At 38.0% G+C, this 14,304-nt stretch overlaps 1 protein-coding gene and 1 long non-coding RNA gene across 3 annotated transcripts; both read left to right on the forward strand.

Annotated features, from left to right (window-relative positions):
* The first annotated feature begins 3,055 nt into the window (after window positions 1–3,055).
* On the forward strand, window positions 3,056–6,978 carry LOC104455536. Its single transcript, XR_005552950.1, has 3 exons — window positions 3,056–3,666; window positions 4,168–5,298; window positions 6,340–6,978. It is a non-coding gene; the product is annotated as an uncharacterized LOC104455536 (long non-coding RNA).
* Window positions 6,979–6,989: 11 nt separating this feature from the next.
* Window positions 6,990–9,911, forward strand: LOC120295576. 2 transcript variants are annotated; one of them, XM_039316817.1, is made up of 2 exons: window positions 6,990–8,715; window positions 9,472–9,911. In XM_039316817.1, exon 1 carries the CDS (start codon window positions 7,419–7,421, stop codon window positions 8,250–8,252), a length of 834 nt encoding a protein of 277 aa, XP_039172751.1. In that variant the 5' UTR covers window positions 6,990–7,418; the 3' UTR covers window positions 8,253–8,715; window positions 9,472–9,911. The 2 variants fall into 2 exon arrangements, with proteins under 2 accessions (XP_039172751.1, XP_039172752.1); XM_039316818.1 differs by having other exon boundaries at window positions 6,990–8,690.
* The last annotated feature ends 4,393 nt before the right edge of the window (window positions 9,912–14,304 follow it).

Raw genomic sequence — 14,304 nt, forward strand, 5'->3', positions numbered from 1 at the left:
TCGCTCGAACAGCCCTTGAAGTTGTTCCCTCTTTAGTGTCGACTCGGACTTCTATTACCCGACCAATATCTTACACTGCCTTTGTGATCATCTTTTCAATAGTCCATTCCAACGGCAGTCCAAAGATTTGTACCCAGAAAGCACAACTAGAAAAATCATAACAATGAAGGGAGGGTGTTGGGCTGCCATGGCTTAAAGATAACTAGATGGCTTGAAAAAAGCCAAGGACCCCCATCAAGTACTCGTTGTTTGTTGGCAACAGAATGGAATTTTGCTACATATAGTCCGACTTCGCGCTGTGAAATATCAACTCGTTCAGTCTACCAAGCTTTTTTTAATGTACTCTAGAATGCTGGGAAGTTTATGGATGTGTTAGACAGAATTCTTCCTGCCAAAGTTAAGCTACATTCTGCCAATTTTTCAGGTGGGGGTTCATCATCCCAGAAGTCAATTTGTTTCTCAGTAGTAAGTCTACCCAATCTGGAATAGAGAGCAGCTAGTCGCATTGAGTCGCTGTGTTCTTCCGAGTCCATCCCACAGAGAGAAGAGCATAACACGGATAACAAGAACTGTTCGCAATCTATCTTGAAACACAGCAATAAGCGACAAAAGGCCAACAATACGAGACATCTAATGTGACGGATAGTCCAAGGCACCACATACAGAGGTAATTACGGACGAACCGCTCAGAAATATCGTAGAGAACAGAGGAATGGAAGCATGTAGAGAACAAACCAGGTGGAAATGGAGATGGAGAAACACAAAGGTGAGCTACTACTTGAATTCAGGGCCCACCACCGATTTCAAAGCTGATGGTGGCGAGAAACGCGAGGGTTGGTCATGACGGAAGAAAGCAACCCTGGAGATGGGTAAAACAGAAACTAGATGGACAGGAGGATGATGGGGATGTAATTTGGGGTTAGGGTTTTGGTAACCATGGCTGCCAAGGGGTAGAAAATACTCTTCATTTTGAGAGAGAAAGGACTCTACATATCGAGAGATTCTTATAGGGTTTTCTAGGTTGAGGCCTTGTTCTTTCAAGATTCGTTCCACCATCACTTTGATTAGCTCTGCCTTCTAGTGTTTCATGTAAATTACCAGGTCACCAGCCAAATGAACCTTTTGCAAGTGTTTGATTATGAATATAATCTTACTTTGCATAGCGAAAGGAAGTAACAACGATAAAGACATGTTATAGCCTTCAAGGCTGCAATTTTTCTTTATTATGCAGAATGGATATTTTGAAAAATCAAATTTCAAAAGAAATTTGAATAACGTCACATTGAAAAACGAATCGATTGCATCTTAAACTACCTATAATTTTTCTCTAATTTAACTACGTAGTTAAGCTAACCCTAGAAGCACTCACAACCTGCACTCATATATATGCTTTTACATTTCCATAACCATTAGGAGTTTCTCTGATCACTTGAGAGACTAGTATACAATGATAAGGCATCATAATCAAGTACATTTTATTATATTTCTTATAAAAAGTTCCTTTAATGCACAGATAATTGAAAAGTCTTCAATGGGCAGATGAAATATATCTGTTTGCAATGGACTAGTTATCAATCCCTTTAACAAATGTAATTGTGCTAGAAATAGCAATTCATCTTTCCACCATAACTACACTAATTTTTTTATTTTATTTTTATAACTAGGCCCCCAAGATCACATGCTTTGGCATTAAACTATCCATCTCTAAACTAGCAACACTTTATTTATTACCACCAATCTGTCTGTCTTTCTACATATTCTTGTAATTTTCCCACTAAAATCCAAGTGGGGGTGTTGGCAGAGAGAATCATTCCTTTGTTTAACTGAGTCTCTCGTTTAAGACAGCATTGTCATGGTCTTTGGATTCTGATTGGCCTCTGAAGTCTAAAGTGCTTATATATACAAAAGAATAAACGTGGAGAGAGAGAGAGAGAGAGAGAGAGAGAGAGAGAGAGAGAGAGACATGTTCTGTCTAGTCTGCAGTGTCATGTTGTTGGACTTTGGATTTGTCCTCCTTGGTTGTCAGTTTGAGATTGGCTTGCCATTTGGGAGATGCCAACTGCTCTCACAAAACATTGTCCGCTTTTATATTTTCCATCGATTGAACGAAATATTTTTAATAAGTTAGGCTCTAAAAAAAAATTCGAGACCCCGCTTATTTAAATCGAAACTTTCTACATCAAAACAGTGAAAGATTAGCCTACTTTCATTGGAAAAAAAAATCATTGCCGCCTCATTTAATAAGTTAAAAGTACATGAATCACTCAAAAAACACCGAATTAACATAAGATTTGTGTATATGGTTTCAACAAAAATAAATATGTTATGAAATAGGCTTTGTTGATTTTGCATATTATGATTTTGTGTGATTTGTACCATCATTAGAGAACTAATTAAAGATGAACGAAAAATGTACTTTTTTTTTCTCAAATTAAAAGATACGTCAAAATTCAATTATTCAATTAGGGACTATTTCCAAGCCATTATGGCAAAAAAATATCATATCCAGGCACTAATAGAGAAAAAAATGTTAAGGACTACAAATTGGCATAAATTAAAAAGTTTATAATTGAGTTGACAAATTGCTAAGAGTTTGGGAATGAATTCGCAAAATTAAAAGATTTAGTGTGGAATGAGTAAAAGTGTAATAAATTTATGATTTTTTAAATAATTTTTCCATTCTTCTTAATGTAGTGACTTGACATACAATTAACACTTTTTGATTTGTCAATATGATTGGCCCAAAGGAAAAAAAAACTTGTCAATGTGACTACTTTATCCGATGTATATATATTAATATCAGATAAAAAGTTTTTTCATCCCATTCTCTAGAACACCTTTTTACAGCCAACTAAACGCTTAGCTGTTTCGACCAAAAAAAAAAAAAAAACGCTTAGCTGAGGACGCCACCATTCCTACTCGCAAATGGAATGCCGTGATGGAGTTGGACTCCGCCACTTTGGACGACATTCATTGGCCTGACGTATCACAGTCGTTGCTATTCATTTTACTTCCTGTCCTGACACAAAAACAAACAGATCCGAGAGAATACAGCGTAAGCACATCGCTGTTCTCCTGCCTCTGGCGCTTTGCTAATTCCTCTTGACGAATCCCAGATCAGATTCAGGAAAGACTCCACATCTCGCTGTGATCACATCCTGTGAAGATTTGATGATGTCTGCTTGCGTCGATGGTGGCAATTCCTCGTTGGGGGCCGAAGAATTTGAGGTGTTCTTGAGTTTTAGAGGCTCCGACACCCGTCTCAACTTCACCGATTGTCTCTATCACTCTCTAATTGGAGCTGGGATTCATGTTTTCAGAGATAACGAAGAGCTCAGAAAGGGTGAAAAGATTGGAGACGAGTTTTTGCGTGCCATCCAATCCTCCAAAATATATGTGCCCATCTTCTCTAGGAACTATGCATCCAGTTCATGGTGTCTTCACGAGCTTAAGCACATGGTGGACTCCTTAAACGAAGTAAATGACAAAGTGATCATACCCATTTTCTACGACGTGAATACCTGAAGATGTGAAACTCAAAACTCCATTGTATCTCGACGCTTTGGAGAGGCAGGTGGTGAAGTTTGGCCGCAATGATGTTCAGCAATGGAAGGAGGCTCTGATGGAAGTTGCAAGAATCAAGGGATGGCACTTGAAGGATAAAGGGTTACTGAGATGATTACGCGTACTCACGATGCTTTCCTCCGTGCAATCTGATGGATTCAAAGAGAAAGAATAAGAATTTAAAATCAGTTTATTATTTTTCTGATGGAGAGAAGAACAAGGAGCAGAAGAGAATTTTTTCCTTCTAATCCCTGATCCCTTCCTAGTTAACTTTTTAACAGATCTCCACAAAAGCGAGATAATTATAAGGAATAGGAATTTCTCCCCTTTTGAACTTTTTATTACTCCTGTTTACCATTATATTAGTTAATCCTTTCTGCTTTCTTTGTTTCTTGTAATTACTGCCTTACTTTCCCGAACCACTCATGCATAGTGAACATCTAATTCTTTTGTAAGTGCAGATTTCCTTTTAACTTAAAAAGTGATCTTCAGTAAAACCTCACCCATTTAGAAATCCAACTAGTTTTATGTTTACAGTATCCCTCAACTCAAAATTTTATCTATAATTTGTTTCACACCAATGCTCTTGTGTCAATATGACAGCCACGGTGAAATCATCAACAATTTCATTAATGAGGTTTTGACCAAGCTGATGAAGAGGAGGAGAAATCTGCCAGATCATATAGTCGGGATTCACGATCATGTGGAAGCTGTCATGGACTTGTTAAACGAAGGTTCTCGTGATGTTAATTACCTAGTCATCTATGGAATGGGGGGTATTGGTAAGACAACTCTTGCAAGTACTGTCTTTAATCAAATTTCCAATCAATTTCAAGGCTATAGCTTCCTCTTGGACATTCGTGAGTCTGCACAACATGGTAAAATTATTGACTTACAAAAATAGATGTTATAAGAAATTCTCCAAGCCAAATCTCTAGAGATCCATTATTCTGTTGATGCACTGACTAACATAATTAGAGAAAGGTTTCATGCTAAGAAAGTTCTCCTTGTTCTTGATGACGTGGATAAGTGGGACCAACTCTCTAAGCTAGCAGGAAAGAGTGAGTGGTTCGGTTCAGGAAGTAAAATTATCATCACAACGAGGGACATCAACTTTTTGCCAATTAAAGAGGAGGAGGAAAATAGTGCTTTCCAAGCATATTTTGAAGAGTTTAAAATTTATGAAATGACAGAAATGGAACATTCCCATGCTCTTCAACTCTTTAGTAAACATGCCTTCAGGATGGATTTCCCACCACATGAGTATGTAGATTTCTCATGCAGAATTACATACAAAACATGTGGACTTCCCTTAGCTCTTGAGGTTATCGGTTCCTCACTTTATCGAAAAAGTAAGAGCTTCTGGAAAGACACGTTGAAGAAATTAGATTTGATGCCCAAGTAGGAAGTATTCAATAAGTTAATGATCAGTTATGACATATTAGAGCATCATCAAAGAGAAATCTTTCTTGATATCGCATGTTACTTCATTGGAGAACAAAGAATCCACCCACACTATATGTGGAAAGCTTCCAAGTATTTCCCAAAAAGTGAATTACTTGTCCTTTCTCACATGTCTTTGATAAAGATTGTAGAGAATGATAAATTGTGGATGCACGACCAACTTAGAGATCTTGGAAGAGAAATTGTCCGGCGCGAAGACATTAATATTCCTAGGAAGCGTAGCAGATTGTGGGAGTCTGAGATTGCCTTGAACGTTGTTCGAGGAAAGAGGTAAGCCACGGTCACCTTGCTATTTACATGAGGAAAAAATTGACCATTCATATACACGGTTGTGGAATTTTTGCAGGAAAATTTTATTGTTAAAATTTTCTTTTGGCAAAAAAAGAAAAAAAGAAAGGAAAAGTGTGTATAAGAGTTCATTGATGGTAAGACTATTGCAAATTATCTAGACGATGTTGATAAGTGACACAACGAAACATTTCATGAAATACAATTGATTATAGAAATTGCTCAACAAATTATATAAAAGTGGATCCAGATTGCAACTTCCTAGGCTAATTTTATTCCTTTTTATTAAGTTGGAAATTATTAGCAATGTTACTTTGCAATGAGACATGGTCGATGACCCCTTAGTGGTCCATCTCTTACATTTCAAACAATATACATGGGAGACTTTTGTGAGGTTAGTTGAATATCTCTACCATTATGAAAGCAAACCTTTTTTGTAGATTGATCCTTCATTTGGTAGAGTTCACACGGGAGTCCTAAAACTAATGACTTTCGAGCTCTTGTCCTCATCTTGTAATAAAACTTTCACATGAAAATTAATAAAGAGACGTTCTAGAGTATAACGAGCTTTCACACGCTCCAGACCAAGTAGATTTCAATCCACAAAGTCGCAATCGGGTTATAAACTCAAGACACAGTTAGAAATTGGTCTGGCAATTTTTTCTTAATTGCAAAACCATTGCAAGTTTTTATATTTCAAAAAAGTTAAATATGTAGATGGTATTTTCTATCAAACAATTTTACTCAGTGATGATGAAGTTCTTTGTTATCATCTTGTGACAAATTGGTGGTTACTAATGGAATAGAAAAATTATCAAGCTTTATACAGGGAAAAAAAGTTCTTTTCCAATTGTACAGACAAATCAGATTAATATAACTAACTCTTTCCCATTCTTTTCTTAATATAGATTTGTACAGAGCAATAATGAGTTCTTCATTAGTGACATAATGAAGCCTTAGACTTGTACAACACCATGTTTGTCATCCAATTCTAATGTTGACTTATGCTTTTCCTATGACTAGGGGACAGAAAATGTGGTCGCACTTAGACTCTCGGGACTCTCCAAAGTGCATAATTTCACAAGTATGGAATTTTCAAAACTGCCCAATCTAAAATTCTTGGAATTAGAGGGTGGGAACTTGGTAGGGGACTTTAAGCATCTTCTCTCCAAGTTAACATGTCTCTCTTGGAGTTATTGCCCTTCGAAATTAAAAGCAAAGAATTTATGTCTCAAGAAATTGGCTGTGCTCATGCTCTCAAGATGTGACATTGCTTACGATAAGGCTGGATGGGGTCATGCCTGGTACAACAACATACCATGCAATTTACTTTTTCTGCCATTTGTCTCACTAATCAAACTTATTTATTTACCTTTCTTGATTTGATTGACTCTTACATTGTTTTTCCAGATGAGTGAAAACTTGAAAGTTATGTAGATCACTAATTATCCAAGCTTAAAAGGGACTCTTGACTTCTCGAAATGCCAAATTTGAAGAGATTAGTTCTTCAAGATTGTCATAGCTCTAATTTTAAATCAGTGTCCTCAAAAAATGATTACAGCCTTTTTGCAGGGCTGCAATCTATTCATCATTCCATTGGAGGGATTACGTTTCAAACTCCATTGGAAATTTAAAATCACTACTTGAATTGAAATTGGATTGTACAACCCATTCTATTGGAGATCTTATAATGTTGAGGAAGATGAGTCTTCTTGGGACTTGGATAAAGAAGCTACCAGACTCAATAGGCAGGCTAGTATCCTTGCTTGAGTTAGATTTGAGGGGAATGAGTATCACAGAATTACCTGCTTCTATTGGGAATCTCAAAAGGTTGGAGATTTTATGTCTAGACCATAGTGCAATAAGAGAGCTACCAATGGCCATATGGACGTTGGAGAGTCTTAAGAAGTTGACAGCCTCATGCTGTAGAAATCTAGAGGGGGAAATTCCAAGTGAAATTGGGGATCTGTCATTTTTGAAAACACTAGATCTTACACGCAACAAGATTAGAAGATTTCCCACAACTATGAATCAGCTTTCTCATCTCGCAACGACTTTATTGTAATTATTGCTATAAAATCGAATTGTTGCTGGAGCTGCCCATGAGTTTGAAGAGTTTGGAGTTTCCATCTCATTTATTGTGGACAGCCCCTAACCTCCCATACCTAACTAACTTACTCGATCTTGATATATGTGAGGGCACTCCTCGGTTGTCGGAATTTGGACAAGGAGCTCTAGAGATGGATTGGGTTAAGGGGATAACTTTTCTAGAGAGATTGACACTCGCTCTAGAAGATGTCACATTTCCTCCAGTTAATTTGGCCACTCTTACTCAATTACGGCAACTTCATATAACTTGTTTTGACCCTCAATCTCTAATAGGGCTTCCGTCCAGTCTTGAAACTTTGTCACTATCTTATGTCAAGTTGCCCATAGAAAGGTCGCTCTTGTCCAACTTGACCAATCTGTCCCACTTGTCCCTTCATAGATCTCAACGGAGGGTAGTTGAATTTGATTCTCTGCTTGGACAGCACCGTGAGAAACTCGATCATTTACAGTTAGGGAAAGGTGAATTGCCTGCGAGGCTATCGGTATCAGGTCTAAAGGGGCTCCAAGAGTTGTATGTGTATGCTTGCCCAAACGTAGTGGAGGTTCATGGCGTGGAGAAATTGGAATTGCGAAAGAGTTTGCATATTTCCAGTAGCAGTTCCTTCGAAACGTTGCCTGATCTATCAGAGTTAAAGAAGCTGCAGATCGTGGGTCTCACATTTTGTCCCCCGCAGAATTTGCCCGATCTACGTCTTCCAGACACGTGTTATATGACTGTTGTTGGATGCGGGAATTTACGTGCCTTCAAGGGCTATTACAGTGAATGGAAAGATAGACAGAGCGTGCGGACCGTGGACGATGTCAATAGCGAACGATGGATGGGTTGAAACGGGTTTCGAAATGAATTCATCCAACCCAGTTTAAGACTCAGACGTCTCCTTTCTCCCTCTTGGCTCTCTCCTCTGTTCCTCGAATATAGAGCCCTAGACGCCCCCAGTTCGCGCCTCAGCCTTTCCTTGACGCTTCGAGCTGTTCGACTCGCTTCACTAACTTGGCAGTTTCGGCGTTCTTGGAGCAGATCACGCCCTCCAGCACTGGGACGTGGGACGCCGTCTCTTGGACGAGCTTGTGCTCGAGGGTCTCGATCTTGAGGCGCGTCTTACACGGGCAGAGGAGCGCAGAGGTGTACAGTGGGCGGGGCTGGACCTGGGTGGAGGAGTGCGGGAGTAGGCGCTCAAGGAGCGGCCGAACGTCGCCTTCTTGGGGGAGATCTTGGGCAGCTCGGCGGCGGCGGAGTCTCGGGCTTCGGCTTATTTGTTTCAAGGGTGGGTACTTCTTCATTCTTTATAGGTATGACAAAGGAGGGTACTTCTTCCTCCCTTCTTATGTTGTGCACACTCATGGATCAAGAAAGTAGCATGATGCTCTAAACAATGTGTCCGAAGAACAAATGCATAATGTAATTGCGGTAGTGATGTCGATGAATGTGAAGTCTCTTTAGTTTTTTGCCAGTATTAGCAGTTTTTTTCCATGGATTAACCCGTTGAGAGTTGCTTTTAATAAGCGGATTTTATCTGTATGTTTAACATGGCATCTGTATTCGACATCATTAAGCTGGTTGCCTTTAGCTACTGCCAATCTAATCCACAAGAGAGTCAGCACAATTTAACTGATGACATGCAATGACATGATTAGCAGCATAGAGCATATACTTTCTACATTTTTAATCACGTCATTTCTGTTAATCTGTCTGCTAATCAGGTTTAACACCTTGCTCCTTAATTTTTGTTGTAAACGTTAATTTCATAATGGGAAGAACCACAAAGTTCTTTTACCAAACCGTAAGCAAATGTACTATTTGGTAAGGTACATGGGAGTATTTAGTGGTGTATTTGTTTCGGAATATGGTGGCTAGTGATAAAATTTGTTTCTTCTGTTATGTGGTGGAATGGACTAGGCATCACTGTGTAGACATGTAATGCACTTCCTCTTTATGCATTAATCATTTTACTCGTATGCTGGCCAATTTTAAGGTTATCTGTTGTGGTCTAAAGCCTTGTTTACTTCCTTTCATTTTGTTTGGCCTTTTTACTTATCCGTAAGCAGGCCCTGGACACACTTGGAAGTGCCAAATGGAAGGTTAATCGAAGAGTACTTGCTGTAGTGGAGAGCCTTTGGGCTCAAGGGGATGTGTTGGAGGTTTGGTTGAGAGATATGACGTGAGTACATACAAGATTCATGCTCATGACAAACTACGGTTCTTTGTTTGCAGATTGTGTTTATCCAACTTATTGCTGAAGATCCTGATCTGTAATGGCATTATTATCGTCGGGTATGACCAGTACATCGTTGATGTTCTATATCTAGGTTCTTCTGTTCAGGAAAAAAGTTGACTTCGCTCGATGATATCCTTCGGCAGTGACTTCTATGTATAACATGATTTGACTAGAGTTGTCGATCACTTTCTTTAATTAATCTGATTCTATGTGGATTGACTAATCTGAAACAGGAAACGAGAAAGAATTATGTCCATTAGTGTTGTAAGAATAGGTTTTGCCTACCATTATTCATTTGTTTTAATATTGGTTGCTATACGGAAGCTTGCTGGTTTTGGTTATTTGGTCACTCTGTTCTAGTTATTACCTTCATTCTACGTTTTGCGGAAGTTATTTAATCTCTCTTCTATTCCTGCTTCCTTTGCCAGATAAGGATATTTCTAATGATGGTGATTTAATTAATTCTAACAATTGCAAGTTTACTACCTGCAGTGCAAGGCTGTATTCTTAATTAAGGAAGAACTTAATGTTAAAACAGTCTTTCAGACTTGGGATTTGCCCAAAAACCGTGAAGATTGATGCTTTCTGCATGGCTCACTGGGCTTGTTCATGCCATTCTTGGAATCGCAATTGTGGGAACTTTTTTTATTGGAATTCTCTTGTTAGTATTGCTGTGTACGAGTAATGTTAATTGATAAAATGTTTGTTAAAGAAATAATTTTGAGTTGGTCAAGATAACGGTCAGGCGGGTTCAATGCTGTGTTTCATTAACTTTGCTCGTGGAACCCTTTTCTTGATTTATGGACGGCCTATAATCCATCTATATTTAACCCAAGACCAAAGCCTGAACCCGTTTCATGATTTATGGATGGCTCAGACCAGGCTTTCACCAACATCTTCTAGCCTCTATTCATAACTTGATATCCAAACTTCCTGACTAACTCGATATGCCGGTTCGTGGAGCCGCTTATTCTTTAAAAACAACAATTTAATGACGGCTGAATGGGTTCAATGCCAAGGCTAAGTGGGTTCGATGCTGTGTTTTTATTGACTTTGCTCGTGGAAATCATTTCTTGATTTATGGACGGCCTAAAGTCCATCTATATTTAACCTTAAATCAAAGTTCAAACCTGTTTCATGATTTATAGATGGCCCGGGCTAGACTTTCATCACGCCTTCAAGCCCTTGTTCATAACTCAATACTCAAACTTTGTCACTAACTTGGACAAGCCGATCCATAAAGCTACTCATTCGTCAAAAGCAACAATCTAAGAAGAGAAATGCTTCAAAACAAAAATAAAATGAATCAGCAGTTGGGTTAGGTATGGATCGAAAATTTTGCATTACTACTAAATTGGTTAAAACAAGTTAAATTGGTCAATTTAGGTTGGATCATCTTTTACTAACTTAACCTACCAGTTTGACGGCCATACTCTAAAGTAGCAACTTTATTTATTCTTGTAATTTTGCCCCCAAATCTAAGTGGGTTGTTGGAAGAGAAAAATAATGGGAAAAGTATCAGAAAAATCTTAAACCTTTGAATTAATGTCAATTTAATTCTAAACCGTTTGACCTAAAATTAATTTAGTCATTCTTGTTAATTTTGGTAAATTACTACCATGGATGTTGGTCTACGTGGACAACCGGCACTGATGTGGGTATTTTTTTAATGGTATTTTAATATTTTCTTTTTTTCTCCTCCCTTTTTCACTGGTGGTTGCGTGAGGGCCGGCCTTGCCCTTGCCCTAGTGAGGCCAACCGTTGCATGCGGCGGTGAGGGCGACTCTTGCTCAAGCAAGGCCAACCCTCGCCGGTCATGACTTTACTGGTCACTGGTAGAATGTGGAGAAAAAAGAGAGAAAAAAGAAGAAGAAGAAAACAAAAGTCGAAAATTTAATGAAACATTATCAAAATATGTCCTCATCAAGCCGATGTCCATATAGCAATATCTGGCCAAAATTAGCTGAAAGAACTGAATTGACTATAGATCTAAAATTTTATAACTAAATTAATACAATTAAAATGTTTATGATTAAACTAGTACCGATTTAATAAGTTTATGACTTTTCTTATGCTTCCCCTAAGATCCTCCCTTTGTTTACCTGTGTCTCTCGTTTAAGACAGCATTGTCATCGCCTTTGGATTTTGTTTGGCCTTTGAAATGCATAGATACAAAAGAATAAGGGCCGTTTGGTTCAGGCTTTAGGAAAATGAGTTTAGGAAAATTCAAATACTTTTGGAGTAAAAGGGTTTTCCGAAATGTTACACCATTTGATAAATTGTAACTTCAAATAGCATTGGAAAATAGTTTGGGTGTAAATACAATTTGATAAAACCCACATTTATAAATGACTTTTGCTCTTCTTCTTTTTTTTTTTTTTTTTTATAATAAGTTTGAAAATTAAATCTAGTGGAGGTCGTCGTTGGCCATTTGCCAATGGCCAAATCTGGCTGTCGGGTTGCTTGAGGTCGCACAACCTCAGGCGTCACCTAATCTAGCCTACCTCAGGCACCGCTTGGGTCACACAAACCCAAGCTATGTCACTTGAGGTCGTGGCGACGCCGCCTGCTTGGGTTTGCGTGACCCAGATAGCGTTGCATAGTTGCGAGACCCATGCGACGTTGCTTGAGGTCGCGCGACCCATCTCAGGCAATGTTGCTTGAGTAGTGAGTTGCGCCACCTCATTCCCAACTTAGGTGGTGGTCGTCGAGGAGGTGTGACCCGCAAGTGGTGGTGGCGGTCCTTGAAGAAACCCGATCTTAGGTGGTGGATCAAGGAAGTCAAATGGTTGTGGATGAAGGAGGAAGAACATGAACAGTAATGAATGAATAATAGATTTTATATTTCCAAAATGCTGAAAGCCCAAAATGGATCCCTATCGGCATTGGGCTTTCAGCATTTTGAATGTTGACATTTGGCCAATAAAATCTCAAAACACTTGCCAAATGCTTTCTATTTTCCCTAAGGAGCTTTGGAGGCCCAAAGCTCATTGCAAAAGCTGGACCAAATGGGCGGGTGGGGAGAGACATGTTTTGTCCAATCCGCAGTGTTATGTTGTTGGACCTTTAATCTTTCCTCTTTTCATCTTTAGTTTCGACTGGCCTGCCATTTGGGAGACCCCCACTGCTTTGCAGATCGCAAACCAATCAGAATATAAATATATATACGGAAAATTTTATTTTCAAACTTTACTATATTTGAATGATAGAGAGAACTAATCGATTTACGGAATTTTTTTTTCCATAGATCGAAAATTATAAACTTTAATTGGGAAAAGAACCATTTTTCTTAAAAATGATTTTCATGGAAATTGTTTTACTTTATCAAGAAATTTTCAGTGAAATATTCGCGCTCGATTCAAGAAAAAAAATTGGTGGTCTAGCTGACTAATTAGGCAACATCATTTTATTAATTTTGGAGGTCATAAACTTATATGGAATTACAAATATTTAGGGATGTTGCCAAAACATCGCTTTCGATCTAGATCACGTCTTGCAGGCATAACCTTGATCTGTACAAACTGGATTTTGTCTTGGCTACAATTGAGTCAAGTCGGGTCAACTCGATAATTGTGTCGAGCCGATATAAGCTTGAATCAACTTGGCTTGCATACTTGATGCTCAAAACTCGACTTGAACTCGACATATCATTAAAATTTTTGCTTGACCTTTACTCCAGTAGAAAATCAAGATATTTAAAAAAAAAGGAAAAAAAAAAGAAAAAAGAAAGCCGACTCGCATGTTGTGTATGTCGACAATGAAAGACTAGAACGTCTAAGAGAAGGCAATCCATTCCCGGACAACAATCCATCTTTCTCGGTTCCGCTCTTTCTGCCTATCTATGGCGAGGATTCCGGGCACGAGGATAAAGCGTTGGTATTGAACCAAACATTCAACGAAGGAAGAAAAAATTCTTGGAATTTCCTTGTTGAGTTAAATATATATAACTTTATTTTCTTAATGAACAGAAATGGTAATTTCTAAGGATATTTGGCCTTTCTCACAAATAGAGAAAATTATTGTCAGATTTATCTATAAATTTGAAATTGAGGTGGCTATACAGTCTAGATTGGCATGCTTGTGGATGTATAGTCAAGGTGATAAATTATTTATTTCGTGTATAATAAGAAACTAAGTTGCTGCCCAGTTAGGACTAGTGGGCAACTAGGGTCATCAAAGGGTGGATTGAGTAGGGTTTGGACCGGGTGGAAAATAGCTCGATTATCCATTTAACTCAGTTTGAACCATTTATATGCAATACAAATTTAGTGACCCATATTCAACCCAACTTATACCCAATTCATACATGGCCCAATCAATTTACTAAATAACTTTCACATATAATCCAACCAATGAAAATCTGTATTAATCTAGCTAACTTACTTTAAGATCTTCATGTGTATATGTTATTTAGATAAAATCGCTATTTAGACTATAAGATGCTAAAGAAATGACTTTCAACATTGCCTAATTTTTTTTTTATTGATTCACAATGAAGAATAAGAGGAAATTATTATTTGATAGTGAATTTACAAAAAAAAATACAACAACAAATAGAACGAAGGAATTAATTTTTTAATTAAATGGAATATAAGATATTGAGGAAGATGATTTATGCTAACCATGGATTACAATGACAAGAACTAAGATTAGAATGTTACAT

The sequence above is a fragment of the Eucalyptus grandis genome, chromosome 7 (genome assembly GCF_016545825.1).
Source record: "Eucalyptus grandis isolate ANBG69807.140 chromosome 7, ASM1654582v1, whole genome shotgun sequence".
Classification (NCBI taxonomy): Eukaryota; Viridiplantae; Streptophyta; class Magnoliopsida; order Myrtales; family Myrtaceae; genus Eucalyptus; species Eucalyptus grandis.

Coding starts and splice junctions, on each gene's coding strand:
- LOC120295576 (XM_039316817.1), top strand. CDS start 7,419: ATGAGTTTGAAGAGTTTGGAGTTTCCATCTCATTTATTGTGGACAGCC.